The sequence below is a fragment of the Centropristis striata genome, chromosome 6 (assembly GCF_030273125.1).
Source record: "Centropristis striata isolate RG_2023a ecotype Rhode Island chromosome 6, C.striata_1.0, whole genome shotgun sequence".
NCBI lineage: Eukaryota > Metazoa > Chordata > Actinopteri > Perciformes > Serranidae > Centropristis > Centropristis striata.
The window spans coordinates 15428571-15452494 of NC_081522.1; the positions used below are offsets into that span (position 1 = coordinate 15428571).

The 23924-nt window shown below is 37.7% G+C and overlaps 3 protein-coding genes and 1 long non-coding RNA gene across 4 annotated transcripts; 3 read left to right on the top strand and 1 right to left on the bottom strand.

Annotated features, from left to right (window-relative positions):
• Nucleotides 1-2412: 2412 nt before the first annotated feature.
• neto2b (neuropilin (NRP) and tolloid (TLL)-like 2b) lies at nt 2413-9817 on the top strand. Its single transcript, XM_059335466.1, has 12 exons — nt 2413-2748; nt 4119-4175; nt 4366-4524; nt 5079-5327; nt 5482-5529; nt 5679-5806; nt 6943-7044; nt 7282-7408; nt 7782-7895; nt 8418-8548; nt 8637-8729; nt 8808-9817. Exons 1-12 carry the CDS (start codon nt 2739-2741, stop codon nt 9255-9257), a joined length of 1668 nt encoding a protein of 555 aa, XP_059191449.1. The 5' UTR covers nt 2413-2738; the 3' UTR covers nt 9258-9817.
• Nucleotides 9818-11917: 2100 nt separating this feature from the next.
• On the bottom strand, nt 11918-17422 carry si:dkey-30c15.2 (uncharacterized protein LOC558938 homolog). The gene is made up of 12 exons (XM_059335206.1): nt 17314-17422; nt 17116-17159; nt 16308-16371; nt 15989-16120; nt 13719-13823; nt 13579-13628; nt 13346-13468; nt 13179-13224; nt 12898-12969; nt 12533-12686; nt 12339-12421; nt 11918-12250 (listed from the first exon to the last, which is right to left on the bottom strand). Exons 1-12 carry the CDS (start codon nt 17380-17382, stop codon nt 12098-12100), a joined length of 1095 nt encoding a protein of 364 aa, XP_059191189.1. The 5' UTR covers nt 17383-17422; the 3' UTR covers nt 11918-12097.
• On the top strand, nt 15113-17832 carry LOC131973252 (uncharacterized). Its single transcript, XR_009394549.1, has 3 exons — nt 15113-15227; nt 16320-16377; nt 17417-17832. It is a non-coding gene; the product is annotated as an uncharacterized LOC131973252 (long non-coding RNA).
• Nucleotides 17833-18339: 507 nt separating this feature from the next.
• Nucleotides 18340-22875, top strand: LOC131973251 (ADP-ribosylation factor 4-like). The gene is made up of 6 exons (XM_059335207.1): nt 18340-18566; nt 19469-19549; nt 19656-19765; nt 20556-20627; nt 21317-21442; nt 21540-22875. The coding sequence occupies exons 1-6, from the start codon at nt 18500-18502 to the stop codon at nt 21624-21626; spliced, it is 543 nt and encodes a 180-aa protein (XP_059191190.1). The 5' UTR covers nt 18340-18499; the 3' UTR covers nt 21627-22875.
• The last annotated feature ends 1049 nt before the right edge of the window (nt 22876-23924 follow it).

A 23924-nucleotide genomic window follows, 5' to 3' on the forward strand; every position in this document is an offset into this window, starting at 1 on the left:
CCTCTGCTTTCTAGCTCCCAGACTGCCTCACAAGAAGCAGGCAAGCCACTGACACGGTCGCCATGGCAACAGATGCAGATTTTAGAACCTTTGATGTGCGGTAAACAAAGGTGTATCAGCGTGCTCGTGTGTTTACGAGACACCTGATGAGTGACAGACAGATGGAACAGAGCGTAACAAACAGTGACTGTGGCATCTGGTCATCTGCAACAGCTGGCGTTCACAGAGCCTCGAAGACATCTCATACTTTTTTCCGCTGCAGTTCAAAAGTCACACGGCTTAAAATGAGGCCGTGTCACAGCAGTCCTTCCAAGCCAACACACCCTAGAAAATAAATGATTCAAGCATCTCCGTGACAGCACTTTCCCTTTAAAATCAATCACAATGGAACAGTGTCGTCTTTAGGCACAGGCCCAGATGATGCAACTTTATGATCGTGCATATATTGTGTGGGTGAGCATGTTCATCTCCTGCCGAATAAATCCACCCTGAGGTTGTTACTGCTGATGAAAAATTGTCCCCACCTCATTGAATAATGATGGCCTTGGAGACTTTGAAAATATGCCTCCTGGGCCTTCGGGTAGGATGTGTTACTTTGTGCTTTGTTGGTTGTTTGTGAAGTTCGGTGGCTGATGTTGCTCTTCTCTCTGCCTTGTATGTTTGGCAAGTTTCATGTTAGAAATAAAAATTCAAAGGAGCAGGAAATTATGATTATCATCAGAACAATATCATAAATAACACTTTTTTTAAAAGAATGTACTTATCTCACCACACCATGCTGCATGTGTGAGTAGCTGGTAAGCAGTGATGGAAACTACACTTACTGAATTATTGTGCTTAGATTTTCTCGTAGTTGTGCTTTACTTGAGTTTACTTGATAATAAAAAAAGTGGAAAATATTGTACTTTTTACTCAAATATGTGATGACAGTAGTGACAGGTTACTTTGCAGAAGATTTTACATACGATCAGTTAAAAAGGTCAATATTGTAGCTGAAATGAGCTCCACTCTGTATATTTATACCTGTGTTTCATAGTTTCACTTTAATACAATTTACACAAGCAAAGGATCTGAACTGTTTTCCACCAGCTGGAGGCACTGTATCCATAACAACAGTAACTAGGCTAATATCAGAGATTTGATGAGCAACCTCTAGTCGTACAGGACATTAAAATGCCTGCGATTTGAGCAGTTAATTCAAGGGCCCCTTTGAGAATTTTTTTTTGTAATGAACAAGAGACAATAAAAAAAAAAAAAGAACTTGACCACATTTGGTGCCATCTAGGAAACATTAAGCTCAGACACAATTACATTTAAATCAGCACTCATGGATTCTGTGGTAAAAAAGCAAACAAGCAAACAACTATTTTTTACTTGGATCGATAAGTTTAACTATCCTAATGAAAAGAATGAAAATCAACACAAACTATCTTCAAAGGTTATTCTTCGAGAGTTTGCCAGCTTCTCATTAAGTTGAATAACTGTCTGCATACATTTGAAGGTCAGTTTAGTAAAGTGGTTTCATATTGCAACAGCCGTTATGTCCTTATGTGCCTGCATGGTGGATGTGTTAACCAGTTTTGAATTTATTGTGTCATTGCAAATTATCAAAATGTAGGGGCAAATTCAGCCCTTTTCAATGAGAACATAATACAATAATAATTATGAAACCAGAACCAGAACCCCCCCCCCCCCCCCCCCCCCCCCCAAACCAAATCCTGCTTAGGGCCCCTAGGAGTCTGAGTCCGGCCCTGTGAGTGTGAAAGCAAGGACCGGACAATATCATAGTTTATCACTTATTTGCTACCAGACATCTGTCAAAGTTAGAGTGTCTTTAGCTGCGAGGAGGACTTTGTCCATATCTGTGAGCAAAGCCGCTGATTTAAAGCAGCTAAAGAGGCACAAATCTGCCCTGTGGACCTGGTGACAGGTTCTCCTCTAAAAGGAAAAACATCAAAGAAAAATCTCCTTCCCACCAACTCTTGGCTTCCATTTTCATCTTTCTGCAGCTCCAGCCAGCTTTTTTAGGCTGTAGGCGCCATGTGTCCTTCGAGAAAAATGAGAAAAGACAACGGGGAGTGTAACCTGCTCTCTGCTTGAAATGCACAGGAATGCAATGTGTGACTGATTTATGCCTGGTGAGCTTTTTGGCACAGGTGTCCTGTGTGTGTGTGTGTGTGTGTGTGTGTGTGTGTGTGTGTGCCTTCTGGACTCTTGTCCTGCATCAGCTAATTAAATTTTTAAATATGAGAATTTCTAATGTAATTCATTATTATGCCAAACAGGCTATGGGTGGATTATCATATAACTTATTACTCATGTATGATGGTGCACATGCGCAATCAGCTCTTCCCCCTTCTCGCGCCAACTGAGTCCAATCTTAAACCGCGACCAGCCGCAGACAGATCAGCCGTGTATGTGAGAGGACAAGTCTCAGACTGAGACAGACTTGAGCTCTGCAGGAACTGCGTCCTTGCACTGAAAAAAAAATTGACCTCATCTGACTTTTTTTTCCTTATTCTACAACGGAAGACTGATGATGAGTCAGAAGTTTATCAGCTTTTTTTGCCCCAGAAGCTTCTCTCATCCTGACCAGTGGCATTAGGATGAAAAGGTGAAAGTTGGATTTTGTACGTCAGTGGTTCTGACATGCGCTAACCCGAAGCACTGATGGAGAGATGTGAAGGATATCCAGTTGGTCAAGTTTGAAAAACAGAAAACGGACTTCAGCTGAAAGGATGCGTGTAGGTGAGTAGGATAATCCATATTTGCATGATTTAGGGAGAGAGGCGGGAGTTTCTAATCTTTGATAATCTTTTTTCGAGATGTCGTTTTCTTGGCAGACTGTTCACAGACTTCTGCTATTTCAGGTGCAATCCGCATTTTGCGCACGAAATATTTTCAAAGTAAAACGAGTCCGCATGGAAAGAAATAGCACGTGTACGGATTGATGCATCCAGGGGACCTTTAAAAAAATTGAAGACGCCAAACTAATCTTTTTTTTTCATAAATATTTTCATATGTGACGCTTTGTAGTGCTGAAGTGACAGCTCCCCACTTACACTGCATGCACTCTGCTTCACTGGAAAAGTAAAGACACATTTTGCAAAAAAGAAAGAAAAAACATTAAAAGGGGGGAATTCATTTCGCCTCTCTCATCAGCATGTGGTGGCTCTGTGCCTGGACAGGAGGATTTGGGCTGCTGCTGATTCTTCAGTTCCTCCTCCACACGCAGAGAGAAGATGGTCTCTGTGGAAGAAGTGGTTTAGTGGAAAAGATTCAATCAATGAGCAAAAATCCTTAATTCTTCCATGGAGTGTTGTCAAATTTGCTATCAGATTATTGTAAGAATAATTTTCTTAATACCTTATTAGATGCATGTTTAAGGTTTGTTTCTGAATGTCAGGTTTCAGATTCTACACATGTATGACATTTGCATCTATTCATTTTAACATAATGCATGGGAAAATGGCATAAAATATTGAGAGGCCCACAGCTGATGCAGTGCCAGATGCTAGAACACAGATTTTTGGGAAAATGTCTTCAATGTTTTTAAACTCACAGCCACATACAGCAAACTCACTGTCCACAGCCTGTATGATAACTGCTGTTTTTTGTTCTGCAGTTTTGAGTGGACCTTAACAGCAACATGTCAAAACGCCACTTTGGTGCAAACTCAAAGTAACATTTTAGTGGCCTGGTGCCCTTGGGCTAGATGCTCTATTCAGGTCATATTTTATGTAATAGACGCAAATGTGCCACAAGATATGACTTCATGGCACGGAAGTGTTTTTAAAAAAATATACTATTAGAGATCTCTGCACAATATCATAGTGGACAGCAGATTGTCGACAGTTTCTACCCTGGTCCACCATGTTACATATAAACCTTAGGGGGGAAAAAAGAAAAGGAGGATGTAAAAATAGAGTTAAGCATGCAGATGGCGGAAGCAGCGCATACTTATTCTCTGTCTGTCAAGCTTTTGAACTGCACCCTGACCTGTTATATACATTCAGGGATTCAGCTGAGTGCACTGAGACAACAAGCGCAGACGCAAATCCTGCTAAGCTCTCTATTTCCTTTTTCCTTTCCTGACATACTGCCGGCTTCCTTTACAGTGTGGATATTTCTCCTGTTCATTGAGGAGGGACTTGCTCTGGCACAAAAGATTAAAGGTAAGACTGTTACATTCACTGCAGCCCTTTGATAGAGTGGCTACATTAAATCAAGACAAGTGTTCAAATTACATTAAAGATCATAGATGTTTTTTGACGCTTTTACAATTGCCTTCAGGGTGTGAATTGTCTTGACATTGTATCTTTAATTTTTCCATAAAAAAGAACGTCTATGCTGTCATTTATACAGATGAAGGTACAGGATCAAAAGGGGTTAGACCCTCTCAACGGCCGCAGCAATCTCATCACTGTGGAAACTGGGTACGAAACACAGATGGTGGCACTTTCAGCTCCCCAAACTACCCGAAAACATACCCTCCCAACGAGGAGTGCCTGTACGTACTGGAAGGTAACCAACAACATCCACCTGAGCCTGATAATGTCACTGCTGTGAAAAAGGTGGAGCTCCTATTCAAGTTTCTGTGAATACTGCAGATTTAAGACCTTAAATTAGGTCAGATTCCTCTGATGGAAATTTAAGGGAATCAGGAGCAGAATATATTTGTAATGTTTTGTTGCTTTTATTGCCTCCTTTAACAATGACATCAATATTGCTCATCATAAATTGGTCCCATCTGGTAAATGGATTATTATTATTATTTAAGGATTTTGTGCAATATTGTCTTGCTCATGTTAGATGATGCTAAAGTTTTCTCTTTATGGCTGTTAAAGAATGAACAAGCTTGCAGGCAATAACTTTTTTTTACAGTGTATTCCTCATTATTTTGCACACCAAAGAATTCATCAAACTTTATTGTCATTTTGTGCATCAGTAATTGCTTCTAGAGCCCACCAAACAGTTTGACCAACTACAGTTCTTGGGTGAAAAAGGAGCAAATATTTTTTCACTGCACTGTCCATTCTCTGGTAGCATTATATCCCTAAAAAATACGCTCCCCTCAGCCCTGCCCCGCCAGAGGATAGAGCTGCTGTTTGATCGGACCTTCTACATCGAAGCATCATTTGAGTGTCGTTTCGACCACATAGAGGTGAGGGATGGTCCCTTCAGCTTCTCACCGCTCATCAATCGATTCTGTGGCGCTGCCAGCCCCGGACTTGTGCACTCCAGCGGACGCTTCATGTGGATCCGCTTCTTCAGCGATGAAGAGCTGGAGGGGATTGGCTTCCAAGTCCAGTACAGCTTTACTGATGGTGATTAAGACACATGTGATGGTTCTTTAGATCTTTGTCCAGCATTGATCAGTTTTCATCCAGTCTTCTCAAAATGTCTGATGCCTCTACTGTTATAAGCCATTCAATATCTGCACCTCCAATGATCATTTGTCTTTATTATTTCCCTCCAAAGATCCTGACTCTCATCTGCATGTGGGAGGACTCCTAAACCCAATCCCAGGTAGTACAACCACATCGCTCAGATAACTGCATTTGTACATCTTTAAATTAATGTGATGCAAAGTCATGACAGTTTCCTTTCATCATCACGTCTGATCTCCTTTTTTTCTTTGTTTTCCTTTGATCTGCCTGTTGTCTCTTGTGGTTCAGATTGTCAGTTTGAGCTCTCTGGGCCTGACGGCCTGATCCGTTCCAGTCAGGTAGAGGAGGAATATAAAGTGAAGGCAGACCAGGCAGTGGACTGTATCTGGACTATACGAGCCCCAACAAAAAACAGGGTATGGCATGTGGCATGTTAAAGTTTAACATATCTGCACATAAAGTATAAAGCATAATCCAGGTCAACATAAATAAAGTATTTTCTGATATTGTCAAGTCATCAAGTTTGTGACTTGAGTCTGACTTCAGTCCTCATCTCTGGCGCTCAGACACTGAAACAGCTAACAGGGGGCTGCTATCGTATTAGTGATCAGTTTAAAAGTAAAGACACATGATAACGCTGTGTATTGTTCCTGCTAACAATGTATTTTGTTTAATACATTTAATTGTAAAGCAGTTTTTATTTACATGTTTTCAATCAGTGTTTTGGTTCTGAAAGAATGAGGAAGCATTATTACATTTAAAAAGAACAATATAAAAATCACCTTGAAGTTTTTGTTTGTTATTACCTGTATTAAAGAATAAATATGTGCATTTCTGCACCACTGGTTGAGGAAGTGTCTCATATTCCCTTTGATATAGAGTAATTTTTACAGGTCATAACACCAAGAGGCAGGTATTTGTTGATCTGGAATCTTCCAAAAGGTGTGTCACACCTTATGGTGTTTGAAAATTCCCCTATGAATTGTCTAAGTGTGATGTTTTATAATCTGGTTATATAACAACCAAATGCACCACACTGTGCCAATGGCCACCTCCTTTTATATTTTCATTTTCATTTTTTACTCTAGATATGGAGAGAAAAAGATTAGGTTACCTATTCAGTGTTTTTCTCATGATAATATAGCACCACAAATGAACATGTGCACAATACCTTTGACAGATGACTATGAAGGACTGCTTTTAAAATGTATCCCAATGAGGATGTGATCAGATGATCGGAAATCGATTCTGTATACTTTTAATTCCCCCGAATGTATTATACGCACACGTTACCTTTTTCTCACACTCCCAGATTTTTGATACTTCAATAACCATGGAGCTAAAAGGACAGAACACATTTAGAAATCCAGAAAGTCATTTCTAAGCCACCGCCTTGTAGTTTAGTCAGCAAATCTGTGGGACTCAGTCATCATATTCAGAAAATTCACTGAATGGCTGAAAATTATTTATAGTTGATCCTATGGCAAAACAACACTGAAATGCATGAAAATGAAACTAATTTAAATTATATCTGCCCTTATGCTTATTCTAGATTTACCTGCGATTCTTGGATTACCAGATGGAAAACTCAAATGATTGCAAGAAGAACTTTGTGGCTGTTTATGATGGCAGTAATGCTATTGAGGACCTAAAGGTAATATATTTTACAGTATGAAATACTTTAATTTGTTGCACATTGTATTGCATTATACTCTGAGTTTTTGTTTCCTTCTGCTACACACCAGGGCTGATCTTTCTTTCCCTGACATATATGCTCCTTAAGATTATAACATTTGAACCACAAATATCTAGCAACTGTTTTACAGACCTTGGCCTCAACGAGACTACACATCCAAAACTATAAAGGGAAATGGTGTGTGGTTTCTTGCAGGCTAAGTTTTGTAGTACAGTAGCTAATGACATCATGCTGGACAACGGTGTGGCAGTAGTGAGGATGTGGGCTGATGAGACAAGCCGTCTCAGCCGCTTCAGGATGCTGTTCACATCTTTTGCAGACCGTGAGTTTCTCCCTCAGATTATTCTTAATTCTTCTTTATTTACTTTCTGCAGCTGACAGGGATGTGGATTGGATGTATGAATTTCAACCGATTTGTAGCAGCACCCTCCTGTGGTTGCTGCTCAATACTGCAGCTCTTTCAAGAGTAAAGTCTAGGTAGCAGTTACAGCAAATGCATTCAATTATATAATGTACTAAGAATCATGGGTTTCCATTTCACCTTTTTATTTAAAAAAAAACATATCTGTAATTAAATAAATACTTTATGAATGAGATCTCCGTTACACAACTTTTGGCGAGAATTTCCTGCTTTGAATACTGGTTTGCTCAGCATGTTTGCATCGCACACTGACACACACGTGTTTGTGTTACAGCACCCTGTGCAAGCACTGCATTCTTCTGCCACAGTAACATGTGCATCAACACCACTCTGGTGTGCAACGGCATTCAAAACTGTGTCTTTCCCTGGGATGAAAGCAACTGCAAAGGTAGTCCACTTTGTCATACCCTCTTAGAAAAAGTGCTGTGTGCTATTACAGTGAGTTGTGTTACGTTATGTAATATGATACGTGTCTTGTCGGGCTCTATTGTGTCACATTGAGCCTCCTTGGGCATCTGTGGCTATAATTCCACAAAATAGACACTCAAGTCATTTATGTAATTTTTTTGCCTGATACCTCAGAGCAGTGCACATTGGTAAATGTGGGACAGTCCAGAATATTCTTTAAAATGTGCCCTTGCCAAGAAAATAATGATCTCATCATTTTCAACGCCTCTCTACCTAAAAGACCTTCAAATTCTTTTGGCTGTTTAGAGGAACTCCAGTGATTGAGATGGCTGTTTATCAGCGTAACTGGCTTTCAGTGAAGGCTCTGAATTGTTTCTGGCAACCAAAGATATAGACTGTCCTGATTGGAATGGCAACAAGTAATAGACTGATGTACTCTCAGTGCCTCTAAATGTCCGTCAAGTTACCTCTCTTTGTCACTCTTTTCATATCCATCATCCAGAGAAAAAGAGCAAAGGTATTTTTCACCAGATCACAAAGACTCATGGGACAATAATCTGTGTGTCTACGGGAGTGGTGCTACTGCTCCTCATCGTCTCCATCCTGGTACAAGTCAAACAGCCACGAAAAAAGGTAGTAGTTATAAGGAAATTATTAAGTGTCATGCCACAAAATATTGGTAAAAGCTTATTTATCAAGTGTGTCCAATCGTTATTTGAAGGTGTTGGTACGTAAGAATAACCTGTTCCAACGGGGCGACTTCCAGGAGGTGTTTGACCCTCCGCATTATGAACTCTTTACTCTCAGAGACAAGGTTAGTCTGATTACTGTGAAACATTATTAGGTGTACATGGTGATTTTCTTGTATGTAATAACATTATCATTTTTTAAGGACATGTCCGGGGACCTTGGGGAGTTATCAGAGGAACTTCAGTCTCTGCAGGCGCTCAGGAGATCCTCATCAGGCTCACGCTGCATTCATGAACACCACTGTGGCTCCCAGGCTTCTATCAACTCCCTCAAAGGCAATCAAGGTGCACATGGCATAGGTAGAGGATCGATGGAGCTCCCCTCTTTCAGAGGGGACATCCAAAGCGCCTTACCTCCCTTAAGGGACTTGAACAGCAGTATGCGGAAGAAGAGCTGGCCTAGTATGAAACCAGGTCGAATCCAAGGCCACCATGATATGGGGGATAGGGTGCTGGGGCGGCAGGATAGAGTGATGGAAGAGGACGAAGATGAGGAGGAAGATGGAAGGTATGATGTATATGTACGCAGATCAGGAACCCGGAGAGGGAACTATGAAATGGCCCAGCAAAGATCCTTGTCCATGGACTTCTGAAAAGAAAAAAGACATGGATGCATACTGCAGCAACAACATTACAGTCAGCAATTTGGGGGCAAATTTACACAAGAGGGGAGACATTTAACACCACGGAGTGGATGTTTCTCATATACCTTCTTTATAATAATCATGATTATAAAGAAGTGATCCATGTCTGTTACAGAGCAGTTCTCCAGGAGGTTTTTTAAGTAAGTAAAGACAATAAAGCACGGCCAACTATGTGGGGCCAAGTCATTGTTGCAAGTCTTTTCTGATATTGTCAAGTCATCAAGATTGTGACTTGAGTCTGACTTCAGTTCTCATCTCTGGCGCTCAGACACTGAAACAGCTAACAGGGGGCTGCTATCGTATCAGTGATCAGTTTAAAAGTAAAGACACATGATAACGCTGTGTATTGTTCCTGCTAACAATGTATTTTGTTTAATACATTTAATTGTAAAGCAGTTTTTATTTACATGTTTTCAATCAGTGTTTTGGTTCTGAAAGAATGAGGAAGCATTATTACATTTAAAAAGAACAATATAAAAATCACCTTGAAGTTTTTGTTTGTTATTACCTGTATTAAAGAATAAATATGTGCATTTCTGCACCACTGGTTGAGGAAGTGTCTCATATTCCCTTTGATATAGAGTCATTTTTACAGGTCATAACACCAAGAGGCAGGTATTTGTTGATCTGGAATCTTCCAAAAGGTGTGTCACACCTTATGGTGTTTGAAAATTCCCCTATGAATTGTCTAAGTGTGATGTTTTATTATCTGGTTATATAACAACCAAATGCACCACACTGCCAATGGCCACCTATCCTTTTATATTTTCATTTTCATTTTTTACTCTAGATATGGAGAGAAAAAGATTAGGTTAGCTATTCAGTGTTTTTCTCATGATAATATAGCACCACAAATGAACATGTGCACAATACCTTTGACAGATGACTATGAAGGACTGCTTTTAAAATGTATCCCAATGAGGATGTGATCAGATAATCGGAAATAGATTGTGTATACTTTTAATTACCCCAAATGTATTATACATACACGTTACCTTTTTCTCACACTCCCAGATTTTTGATACTTCAATAACCATGGAGCTAAAAGGACAGAACACATATAAAAATCCAGAAAGTCATATCTAAGCCACCGCCCCGTAGTTTAGTCAGCAAATCTGTGAGACTCAGTCATCATATTCAGAAAATTCACTGGGCAGATAATTAATGGAGCAACTATGCATACACACAGACAAATACATGGACATGCAAGTTTGTCACTACAGTATGGGAGCTGTTTATGCCGGTGAGCTGATGTTCAAGAATAATATGATGGTAAAACATTTTCCCTGGTTGGATACTTTCTACCAAAAAAACAAAAATGTGACTAAACGGCTGATAGCTAGTGTAAATGGGTCATTTAAAATGACTTGTACTGTGATGCCTAAATGCTTTTATAAGTTTGCCTTTCACAAGTACTTTATATCTGCTGTGTAGCTGCTTTTTTTAGTAAAACTGATGCACAGTCTTTTTTTAATCGCACGATATCCATGAACAGGCAGGATATCTGGGGCACAAAAGATAACAGATTGCTACAAGGAAATTAAAATGAGGTCAATATGTGCAGGTGATGCAGGATACATGGCTTTTATTACAGTAAAATGACTCAACAATTTAGATCAGTGATAACAGCTAGACCTATCATCGTACAAACTTGTTTTTTATTTGTTCCTCAACTGAATTCATAGTAAGCACAATGAGAAACACGCAGCTTTGCACAATGGAGCACTACTTACTCCCAAACATGCAAAACATTTTGGACATATATATACATTTCAATCAATAACAGTGTTACTGTCTGATTCAATGGTGCAGTTGTTAGATTGTTTGCAATACAAGCCTTGTGTTCTGTATAAAACTTGTTGTAATGTGTGTGTCAACCCATAGGCGACCTGAGCAAAAGAAAGTGAACATTAAGTTTGCTTTACAGTACACAATATAAATGAGTGAGTACGGTGACCACAAGTACCAACAGGCTTGGTTGCAGGCTGTCAAACATTAACAGAGAGTTCAACTCAGAGACATGCTTAAACATGACTACGCAGTTGTATTGTGTATTGATTATTGTGCCTGTGCTTGTGTGTGCATTCAACAGATATGACTCGTGTGACCTCAGTTACACAACCATACATTATTGTTTACGAGATACAGTTGTGGTGCCGACAGACGTGACAAAGCAGACATCATGTCCCTTCTCTTGTCTGCAGCAACGCAGCATTTCTCACCGGTTCAACTTGTAAATACTCCTCAGACTGAACTCTATGTTACCACACAGGACACGTGCTTCTGAAATGAAACGGCGGTGAATGCAAGACATGCAACCCTGACAGGTTTTTCACCATTCTTATCGTGAACTGTGGGACTCTTACATAACAGTTCATTTATAATACAATTGGTTAAAACAAGCACCAAACGTGACACATTGGATATCACATGGCAACACAATGACATACTGTTGACAACATATTTTAAATCTTAATAAAACAGCACATTAATAGCATGTATATAAATACAACACAATTACACTATTTATCCAGAGTTTATACTGAAAACATGGTACTATACATGACTATGGCTTTGTTCAATTCATGAAAAGATCAGCAGCTGAAGAGAAAAACAATTTTTTAAAAGTCATTTTTTCTTTTTTCTTGTCTTGTGGCTTCTCTTCATCTTCAGCCCACAAATCAGTCAAGAGTGACATGAAGTCATGAAGTGTGCAGGCATGGGTTCAGCCTTCCTCAAGCCAGTGTGTTGTTTCTGCAGTACAACAATGTCTCTCAGTGAGTCACCAATCAGAGTGTGCTCCGCAATGATTCCTCAAAGAAGGCCAGGCGGTCGTGTGCCAACAGGGGTGTATTCTCCCCAAGAACGGCCTCCCTGAAGTTGAGCCGTCCCCACCCGTAAACCATACTGTTCAGGAAGCCTTGCAGGGACACAGTGGCAGCCTGAGACAAACAAAAACAATGCTATAACCTACAACTAAGACATCAAATGATATTTTAATTTTCTCATTGTATATCTTCTTAAACGTACCTGTATCACATAAAGGGCAAAAAGCTTGCGTTGTTCAATATTTGTCCAAATCGACAGAGTAGACAGCAGAATGAGGATAAGAGCTACAGCAGGGAGAATCATAAGGCATAAATATGATGTTGATTTAAAGTTCATGAAGTCTATTGCATTAGCTTTTAATGTGAATCTGTGTGTGTGTGTGTGTGTGTGTGTACCTGGTGTCCAGCAGAAAAAGATGACCATCACCATATTTTTTGCTGTAGAAAACATTCTTCTGGATCTTCTTCTTGAACGTCCATCTCCCTCAGGAGGAAACATCATTCCCTGCTCATGTCTGTCATACCATTTACAAGCCTTATAGTAAATGGCCTGAAATAAGAAAAAATAAATGATAGGACAGTCTGGTCACACACATATAAATATATGCAAATGTAAATTACTTTATTCGAGGCTTTAGAAAGCACTGTTACAAATTTTAAATCCTAACTTTATTTCCCACAGATTTTAAAGAAATGTTACAGGACAAAAATGTCACATGTCAAAATATCTATTTAAAATAATGTGATTGCTTATTACTTACAGAGCAGGACAACATCACTGGTATCACAGCGGAGAAAAGAAAAATCTTGATGAATAAGTCATGATATTTCTCCTGAGAAGAAAAGAATCAACACACAAAAAACAAACTAAAACAAAAATCCTTATATGATAAGATATATGCAACAATACCAGTCAAGTACACTTATAGAAAATAATAATGAAACAATTGCTTTAAAATAAAAACACTGCACATGACAATGAATGTATGCATGACATGTATTTTAGTTTAAAAAATGTGTCCTGAGACGGTTTTATACTCACATCCTCAGGGCATGGATCCTTCCAGACATGCAGGAACAAAATACAACTGAGAGAAAAAGAAAAATCAAAAAGGTCAAAAGCGTAGGGGAACAAACCCATTTCACTTCTGATATTGATTTTGAAACAGTGACTTTGGATGACATTAATAATAAAGCTTGTGTGGTCACCTGTTACAGTATTTGCTCTTATTTTGGACAGCTGATGATCCGTCATTAGCGATAGTACTCTCATTGGTCTTTCGTATGAAGAGAGTGAACACATATGCAAAGTATAGTGCAATAGGGATTAACCTGTGATATGAAACAAAAGGAGATACTGATTTAAATTGTGCACACCAGGGATAAGAGCCATAATATCTGGAAAGGTAATTGGATCTATTGTAAGCTGTTAACAAACTCACCACACAAACCAATACACAGGTATAGCCACTATTTTCCTTTTACACAGATTCTGTAAACCAGACAGATATGGAGAAATTAGTTATTGAATATTACACAACTGTTTTGTTCCAATAATCTACAAATGCAGTGGACGTCTCACCTGTCCACCTTCACCCTCTGTGTCTCTTGCTCTCCACCCTTGGATTGCGTTCTTTGACTTCCATGCGTAAACCACAACCAGCAGGAATGAAATAAAATAAAATGTCTGGAACAGAACAGACAAACAAACAAAGTTTTACTAACTGTTAACTACAACAATGTATTGTAACATGATATATAGTGATGCAAATAATGCAGCATGCATCGCGATGTTGAATGAATGATCAATCAGTTATAATTTTCCCAAGGTGCTAATATTTGTTTACATGTGGTTTTTACTGAGCTCATTGCAGTGAGTATCCTTCTTTTGTACTTTAGGCCAAAATTTTGGACACACACCTTCTCATTCAATGCGTTTTCTTTATTTTCATGACTATTTACATTGTAGATTCTCACTGAAGGCATCAAAACTATGAATGAACACATATGGAATTATGTACTTAACAAAAAAGTGTGAAATAACTGAAAACATGTCTTGTATTTTAGATTCCTCAAAGTAACCACCCTTTGCTTACTAGAATATAAGACATGTTTTCAGTTATTTCACACTTTTTTGTTAAGTACATAATTATTCCACATGTGTTCATTAATAGTTTTGATGAATCAACAATGTAAATAGTCATGAAAATAAAGGAAACGCATTGAATGAGAAGGTGTGTCCAAACTTTTGGCCTGTATTATATATATATATATATATATATATATATATATATATATATATATATATATATATACATATATATAATGAAACAGATGTTTTGCTCTGATTAAATATTGGATTTTTAAAGGATAACTATTTTCCATATCTGCAATTTGAAAGAAAGCCATCTGAAATTAATGAAACTGAGTAACACTGTTTTTGTTCCTACATTACATTCTTTTCTATGTTTGTTTTAGGTTAAATCAATATCTACTCTGCTCTTATTATTGAATTCAGAAATTGTTAGATACAAGTTGATGTTATAGACCAGGGGTGGGCAATTAATTTCCCAAGGGGCCAAATGACCAATACCACAAAGGTTACGGGGGCTTGACCAAAACTCTGAACTAAATTCTGCTCAGTATTAATTTAACCGCTTTATGAAATACAGTAAATAATTTGGTTTTGAGCTGCTACTGATAACAATACATGTTATGATAAGACTGTTAATGTGGAGTAAATCAAATATAGCAGTAAAAAGTAGTAAATACTCCAATCACTTTATCGCTTTTCCATTTATTTTAAACACAAGTGTAAATTACATTTAGCAAGGTTCCTATTGGTGTTTTTGTGTTATATAGCTTGTTTTTCATGTTTGTACATTTTCTAGGTGTTTTACAATGTTGTGATGCTTTTATTTTGAATGTGTGAAACGGGTGCTTTAATTTTGAAAGGTAGTGATAGGAAATAACAGGTGGAACGGTTAAATGAAAAACGAACGGTAAATAATAACGATTGCGTAGTAATTCATATAAAGTTAATATAAAGTATGAAAAAGGCTTCTATAGTGGCTGGCTGACAGGACACAAGGTTTGTTAAAGTTTATTTTCTTCTGTCATATATATTAGTGGCTATATTTGTTGTCTTAACTTTAGTAAAAGTGCTTGTTTGCTCAAGTGCTAATGCTAATGTTTGTTATTGTTTTCCCACCTGGATTCACAAGGTGACCAAGGAATTTATTAACTCGTTAATTGTTAATTTATTAACTTTATGCAAAAAACAATGGGTAGTTTTGACAAGGTTACCTAGGTAACTCGGGTAATTTATACGTAAATCGCCTTCAAAATAAAAGCACTGCGGTTGAATTGATTTCTAATTTCTGGGTAACCTCACGCGGGCCGGACAAGGACAGCCAACGGGCCGGATGTGGCCCGCGGGCCGGCCAATGCCCAGGTCTGTTATAGACGGACAGAAAAAATGTAACACTTAAAACAAGTATTAGAGCATGAAGCATGCAGTTACCCTTTCAGTCTGAAGAAGCAGTGTAGCGACACTTGCATAATTTAGGACAAGGCACAGCAAAACTGGTGACCACTTTGCTTTATAGATGCAATATAAGGTTTTGACTCATTTTACTATTGGAGTGACATGCCTCATTTACAAGTCAGGCGAAAATCCTGGACACTTTAACAAGGAAGCACCAAAATCTAAGTGAATATTTTAATTTATCTCTTAACTACCTTGTTGTAGATTAAACATCAGATATGACGCCCTCACACACAAGGAAACAATCTTTAAAAGATTCATTTGTAGGGGCGGGAGGTGGAACAAAGTGAAAGTAACTTTCTCACCAGTGACAGTGGAAGGCTGTATTGGCAGATGAGTACAATGTTCTCAGATCCCACTAAATTCATGACACTGGTTGACATCAGGATCAGAGCAGCCAGGAGGTCTGCCAGGGCGAGCTGCACCAGCAGGTGCACCTGCAAACAAATGCACATGAAGGGTGATGCTTTCCTGTAAAACTGTGAGATGCATAATACTGCAATGAAATATTCTGTTCCAAAACTATCTAAAATATATCTATTCATTCATTCATTATTCACTATTCATTAACACCATATCACAAATAGAGACACAGGCATACAAATACATAACAACTTGACCCACCTGTTCTCTTAGATGCCTCCATCTCAATATGGAAAACACCAGGACAGAAAAACTCCCAATCACACTGCAGGTAAGCAGAAACATGTGAAGTATTATACAGCGTCCCCATAGACCCTGGGGCAAAAATTATATCAGCACTGAATCCACTATAGTGCTTTTCTTGTGTGTAAGGTTTGAAATTAACGAAGCACACAAAGTTAAGAAGTCATGGTCATTTTGCAGCACATCAACACAAAATTTGAGCAAAGTAGTGTTTGTTACAAAGGTCAGTGTCTGAGTGTGAGAGACTTTTATGTCTGAAAGACAACTTATCTCAGACACATGTGACACCTGCATATAAAAGCTGTTAAAATTACAACATGCTCAGTCAAAACCATCCTCTGGGCTCCGTAATCACTAACTGACTGATTTTCCCCCGCATTTTTCCAGCACCAGTTTTGTGCTTTCTGTTTTTGTTTGAACATTAACTTTAGCTTACACTTGAAATGAATTGTCCCTGAGGGGGAATGTGTCTTGCAGCCAAGTAAAACTTAGATCCGAAATGTTTGAAGGAAACAGGATTATTTCAGAAAGCAAACACAAGCCCGCCAGTAGTAACACACAGCCTTGCTTGTTTGGCGAACCTTTCTACAATCACAAAACTTAAATGATAATATATGATGGTGATGCTGATGGACTGGTTGTACAACTAATTTTAAAACAAATTAATATGCCATTATCTGGTTGCAATTTAAACTCCTGATGTAAATATACAACACCTATTGCTGTTAGGGTTAATCAAGAGAAAAAGTGTGAGGAAGCATATTACCTGGGAGTGAGTAACACTAAGTACTCAATAGCGAGACCATCAATCTGAAAAACAGAATTCATACATGTTATCAGAAATACCTATTGTTTTCATCCTAATAGTTTTCATTAAAATAAACTGTTTCCATTGACAATTAACTTATTAATGCACAGCAAAATATTTAAGTCGGTTTGTGTGTATATGTAGTGTAATACCTACCAGTTTACCATCAATGTCCATGGTGGAATTGTCATTCTTTTCAGAACTCTGTTCGAGCACAGCCTCCATAACTGCTCTTTGTGAAACTGTGTTTTATTGTCAGAGCACACCTCTATAAAAAAGGTCTGCACCTTGTCACGTGCTGTCTTGACTCCACCTGCTTTGAGTGTGTGTCTCATGGGTTGGTGCAACACTTTGAAATAGGAATCCCCAGGTGAGTTGGGATATTCCTAGTTTTACCTCTAGTCTTACAAGAAATGAAAACACTTACAAGAGGAGGAAAACAGTGAAACAGAATTCCCTCTGTACTATTTGTGTGTTTTACCCATGGTTTTACCCTGTCTTGGTATTGCTATTCCATACCAAAAAGACAGAGGTAGATAAAATGATTTGCACTGTTGCAAATGTTGATCATCTGGTGTCTTGATAATTTCTCTGATGTGTAGCCTATAGCTTGACAGCCAGCTGCTCTAGAAACACACTCTCTCTAACGCAGGGGGGATTATGAAATGCAGTGGCTCTTAAATTAAAGCCTACCTGTCAACATAGAGCACGGCACATAGCATGCAGTAGCACATTATGATAAACGGCTGTGCTACAGAGACATCTAGTGGCATAAAGCGGTCACTGCGTGTGAAAACCGGAGATTTATAAAAGCATTTTTTTTGGGCCAAAAAAATAACAAAGAAAAAGTAAGCTCTTTTTCCACAGTGTTTTAAAAGTACACATCCACAATGATGGCGCGGGATATATTGTATATATAGAAATGTCATGAAACAAAGAACTAATCAGGAGAAATAGTAGTACAAAATAAAATAAATAAATAAAATAATAATAAAAAAATAAAAGAGGTACATACATTGGTCACGCAGAGAGTACAAAGTACATAAAGTCTGTGCATTCATTGATAATGATAAAAAAAAATTAAGGTTATACATTCATCAGGCTGTCATAATATTGAAGAAATAGTAATTTTCTTTTTTTGTCTTTTACAGACGTGGGTTGATAAAGTTTTTTCAAACTGATGACGTCGTAGATTCCACGTTGGCCCGGACGTGGCAGTCGGCAGTAGTCTGTCCGTGTTGAAATCAGAGGAACAGATCAGTGTATAACTATTACACGTCGCTGCTGCTACTGTGGTTAATACCAGTGTTTCTTTCATAGATTCAAACATCATCAGATAGTTATGGGGCTCACCGTCTCGACACTCTTCGAGCGGTTTTTCGGCAAAAAACAGATGAGAATTTTGATGGGTAAGTAAAAGCTGTTTGCCTAACCCCGGTCCGTTAGGGGCACGGTTTTTTAGCTTTAGCTGTTAGCTTCATAACTAGTTCTTGGTGAGCTTTTAATGGCCAGTGTAAATAAAGAATTACATTAGTACATAGGCAGAATAAAAACACACATAACAGGTATTGAATTGATTGTTATTTTAGAGGAAAAGGATAAATAGAACTAGCTTCCCAACCAAGCGTTAGGTTAGCTTATAGCTACTGTTAGAAGTTTGGCAATGGAGTAAGCTAGCGACAGCTTTATCCCGAAAACGGCTTAAATGAAAGTAAAATGTTTTTAGATTATAATAGTTTTAACAAAAAACGAGTTGGCCGTAAGTGCTAAGTGGTTGCTTAATATTTTAAGTAACGTTATCCTAGTTCCTAAAATCGTTACATTTAATGGTTAGTTTGGAGATAATAGCCTTTGATCGACGACATTTAACGTTATCAGTTCAATTTACATAGTAAACTAACTACAAGGTGAACTTTTATTATTTAACTTGTCTTTGAAGAATGTAACTCGTTATGGCGTTTTTTGTGTGAAATTTGTTCTGTGGTAACCCTTACTAACTTCTTTACATCCTGTTTCCAGATAGTTGGGGGCTATATGTTTTCGATGAAATTAATGTATATTAATATTATGATCAACTACAATAATTGTGGGTTGTTTTCCCCTTCATACTGATAGATGAACATTTCTCGGAACACATGATTTGCTGTGTGCAGTCGCGTGTTCTCAGTTATTGCATGTTCTCTGCTGTGATGATTAGACTTAAAGGAATACGCCTGTTATGCAATTTACAGCAGGTTGTCATCCATAGCTCGAACTTCTATCCTCTCCCGATATAGCGTTAAGTGTTGCTTTAATCTCACTTTTCCTGTAGTTGGGCTGGATGCTGCCGGAAAAACAACTATCTTGTACAAATTGAAGCTTGGTGAAATTGTGACCACCATCCCAACCATTGGTAAGAGATACACAAACAGTTGTTTTCAGTTACCTCAACATGATTGACTCATTGATAATTGTGTACAGTGTTATTAAAATAGGTTCATTATCTTCTCCCTGTAAAGGTTTCAATGTGGAGACAGTAGAATATAAAAATATCAGCTTCACCGTTTGGGATGTGGGTGGCCAGGACAAGATCAGACCCCTCTGGAGACATTACTTCCAGAACACACAGGTATGGGTCTGCCATGGTGCTGTGGGACATCTTTTGTTTCATAATGCAAATATAAATCAATCTTTAACACAGGCAAATTCTGAGAAGTTTGGAAAATGTTAATCATGTTTTTATGGGTAGGAATATGCTTGAATTTAAATGTACTCCTTAAAAAGTGGTTGATTTAAAAAAAATAATCTGGTGTTTCATGTATACAATGAATAATGCAAACCAGAAATCATTTTTTTATATTTGTTTGTCTCTTAAGAATTAAATAATTATGATCAAAACAATTCTATCAAAGTAATTATAAACACTTCGTAAAATAAATAATGTGTCAATTTACATTGATTGTTATGTATGTTTTTCACACTTACATCTTTAGTAACAAATTAGATGTGATTGACTAATTTTACTTATTAAAAAGCTTAATGAATGCTGTTCATAAAATAGCTAGTGTTGTAGTACATAACTCTCAAATACTTCTGCTCAGATGACAATACTTCAAAATGACTTCAACATTTTACACTCTGCACATTGTTTTACTCTAAAACTTATATATGGCTCATTTATGAAGATTATTTAAAATTAAGATTAATCTGCAGATTATTTTTTACAATTAATTGATTCATTGTTGTCCATAAAATGTCAGAAAATTGTGAAATATATGTCCATAGTTCGCCAGAGTCCAAAGTTATCGCTTCAGATGCCCTTCAGTTGAGCAATTCATTAATTATTCTGCTAATAATTGCAGCCCAAAAATTAAGAAAAGGGAAACTTTTCAAGGTTTTAACATTTTTTTTCCATTTAGGGCCTCATCTTTGTGGTGGACAGCAATGATAGAGAAAGAGTGGCAGAGTCTGCAGAGGAGCTCGCAAAGATGGTAGGTATTTAATATGATCAGCTCAGAGGGACTGAAATGCAACAATAGTGTTCTCTGTGCAGTCATGAATTGTAATTTACGTGATTGTTGTGACATGTGGAGCACCTGTCTGATGCAGTTGTCTCATACTGTTACAAAATTAAGTCAGAACAAATAATATTCTAATCAAATATTTATGTTAATAGTGTCAACTCTACATTGGATAACACTTTATCACACCACCAGGATCTGTGTATAGTCAAACTAAAAGCTGTGCTATGTATTTGTTCATGCCTTAGGGAAACATTAATGTGTCAATATATCCAACACAATAGGATATCTTTATGTGTATTGCATGGAATTTTCAAATAACTAGGTAACCATAGGATACATGCCATGTTAACTGCCTTGCCCTGCGTCAGTGTTGCTGACGTAGCCTGTTCATTACAATAGGTGTGGTCAACTTCTTGATGATTCACCAAAATATTTTTAGATGACGGCAAAGAAAAAAAGTATGCACTCAACGAATTGCCACTTCACCAGGGTCCAAGTTTTTTATGACAGTGGATTGAGACTGTTTTGTTTTTACATTTTCATCTTTACACTTTTTAATCAGTTCACAATGTCTATCATTATAGCTAGTGGAGTATTTGCTCACAACAATTGAGTAATACTAGCTCACTGTAAAAATCTGTTGTCTGCCCCTCTAGTTGTCGGAGGACGAGTTGAGAGAAGCAGTTTTGCTGGTGCTTGCTAACAAACAGGACCTTCCCAATGCCTTGTCAGTCGGTGAACTTACAGACAAACTTGGCCTTAACACCCTTCGCAACAAAACTGTAAGTAATCTCAATAATTGTGCCCAACTGCATGCGTAGAGCTGCATTCCTATATTTCTAATTTCTTATATACCACATATAATCTCTGCCCCTACAGTGGAACATTCAGACAACTTGCGCCCCCCAGGGTACTGGGCTATATGAAGGACTTGACTGGCTATCCAAAGAGTTGTCAAAGAACTGAAGAAGGATCGGCTGGACAGATGAGAGAAAGAGAGAGACACACATACTGAACACCACAGGACAGGAGAGAAAACACAGACATTCAATCCAGAAACATTTGGTCTTCCAGCACCAATGTTCACAAAAAGGACAAAGCTGGTGGAAAACATAACATTATCTTTGGGAAATTTTAATATTACTTTCTTTTTCTTTTATTATCAATCATATTACCATATTATCCTTTGACATAGTCTCTATTCTTCTTTTGTTCCCAAACTCTTAAATGGCAACAAGTTGTATTTACACATTCAGTTGCATGATGAGCAAATGTCATATTAGGGAAATTTAATTGAAGTAATGGAACAAGTAATGTGAGTTGTTATTCCACTTGAAACTTTGGCTCCTGTGTCTAGGCACCATTTTCAGTAATTGACCACTTGTATAATTGTTGTTTGACTAACTTACAATTTGTTGTTAATCTCCTCAACCCCTCCCAGATATTTGATGATATGCAGGCCTGAACCTTTGCTCTTCGCTGCTATCTCATGCCAATTCGTTTCTGTAAAGACCTTTAACCTGTAGACTAAGATGGATGAGGATGGTAGTTGTTTCACAGTTAGATTTTGTTAGTAGTGCAACCACATGGCCTCCCAGTAAATGGATCCAAATAGCAACATTGTGCCTTCTGGTCGCTCTTAACGGAACTCTGAGTTACTCTTTCCTTATTTCATTCTGAGTTCTTGCTCCCTCATGAGATGCTTTAGTGACTTGTTTGCTTTTGAACAAAATAATGCAATAAGACACTTCCTTTTTGTTCTGCAATGGCTGCGGAGGTGCAGCAGTACCACACCAATGTGTTTAGATTGCTTTGCAACTTGACTTCACTATCAACCTGGATTTCATCATGTTTACTCCTTTTTCTTTTAGCCAACATAAAAAAGATTTAATTAACATTTTTAGTTCATGTGTTACAATAACAGCAAATCTTGTTTTACCCTAAAAGGAGGAAGGAAGCATCTTTTTAGTGTTGACACAGTGGAGTAGCATGTTTTTGTTATTGTTTGAGTTTGTTGTACTGTCTGAAGGCAAATACTGTTTTATATTCTTAACTATTCTACCCCTCTTGAAACACAAACATTGCTGCCCATCAGTTTATTTTTGTGTATACATTCCAACCTAGGCTTGCAGATGCTTGAGCTGCTGCTCCTAAAATTATTCGCGAAAAATATTTTACAAAAAAAGCTCTGAATAAAGACGATGTTAAAAACAAATGCATTTTGGACTCCACTCAATGTTGAAGACAGGCAATTATCATTAACCTGCAGCTTTTACGCATTAGAAATACAATAACACATTTTCTGATTACTGTACAGAAGGTCAAATCAGACCATGATTACTTAATCTTAAATTGTGTTTTTTACCCAAAACTCAACTGGCATGTTTTTATCAGGAACTGTCCCCGATAAGAGGAAGTGTTCTAGATGTTTAGGTCTGTGGCTTGAGACGGATCTTGTCCCCAGCCTGTCTTTGGTTAAATGTTACTCACTTTCAAACCACTACACTTCCTTAAATATCTTGTGACTCATTTATATAGCATTGTCAAAGGTAATCTGCACAGCTTCACTGTGTTGAAAATAGCCCCAGGCATGCAAGTTTATTTTGCATAACAACTAAAAAGTTATCTGTAAATAAGATCTCATGGAGCTCTATTCCAGACTATAAACGTACAACTTGAATGTTAAAAGCAGTAGATCTGAAATGCCTGTCAGTGTTACTTTACCAATGCCTACATGACTTGACCTGCAGCGTACCTTTGTTCTGACCTCTAATGGTATTGCATGATAACTACTAAAGGAAAGAAATGCAAAAAGAACATGCAAAGCATGTTGATCCATATGATTCTGTGTATTTTGGCAATATGTTAAGTTAAGGAAATAGTTCTATCAGTCTGCTGTTTTTGTAGTCGTTTGTATGCATGTGAACAAGTGCCTAGTGTTCTTCTACAAGAACTCTTTATTTCATGTTTTTAATCCTCTTCTGTACCATTTTTGTCATGCCACTCCTTCCACATTATTCAACATAGACACTTCATTCAAATATCAAAATATTCAGCTCAATTAGGACATAGATGGTACTTTTCTCATTAATATATTTCAAACTTTTCAAAATGTTCAACATTTGAGACAAATGTCTACATCTCATGCATTTTCAACTGCCATTTACTTATTCATGCATTCACCTATAAACTCCATTTAAACTTTAAAAAGTTCTACATCCTTCAGACATTCTTGATATTTTATATATTGTATATACTCCATCT

Excerpts from the sequence above, each read along its gene's own strand:
- neto2b (XM_059335466.1), top strand. Across the intron at positions 5,328-5,481 it reads CCAGTACAGCTTTACTGATG|ATCCTGACTCTCATCTGCAT; the intron begins GTGATTAAGACA and ends TTCCCTCCAAAG. Across the intron at positions 8,549-8,636 it reads TCAAACAGCCACGAAAAAAG|GTGTTGGTACGTAAGAATAA; the intron begins GTAGTAGTTATA and ends CGTTATTTGAAG.
- si:dkey-30c15.2 (XM_059335206.1), bottom strand. The coding sequence starts at position 17,382 with ATGGAGGCTGTGCTCGAACAGAGTTCTGAAAAGAATGACAATTCCACC. Across the intron at positions 16,121-16,307 it reads GGAGGCATCTAAGAGAACAG|GTGCACCTGCTGGTGCAGCT; the intron begins GTGGGTCAAGTT and ends ATTTGTTTGCAG. Across the intron at positions 13,225-13,345 it reads AAGAGCAAATACTGTAACAG|TTGTATTTTGTTCCTGCATG; the intron begins GTGACCACACAA and ends TTTTTCTCTCAG.
- LOC131973251 (XM_059335207.1), top strand. The coding sequence starts at position 18,500 with ATGGGGCTCACCGTCTCGACACTCTTCGAGCGGTTTTTCGGCAAAAAA. Across the intron at positions 18,567-19,468 it reads ACAGATGAGAATTTTGATGG|TTGGGCTGGATGCTGCCGGA; the intron begins GTAAGTAAAAGC and ends CTTTTCCTGTAG. Across the intron at positions 20,628-21,316 it reads CAGAGGAGCTCGCAAAGATG|TTGTCGGAGGACGAGTTGAG; the intron begins GTAGGTATTTAA and ends CTGCCCCTCTAG.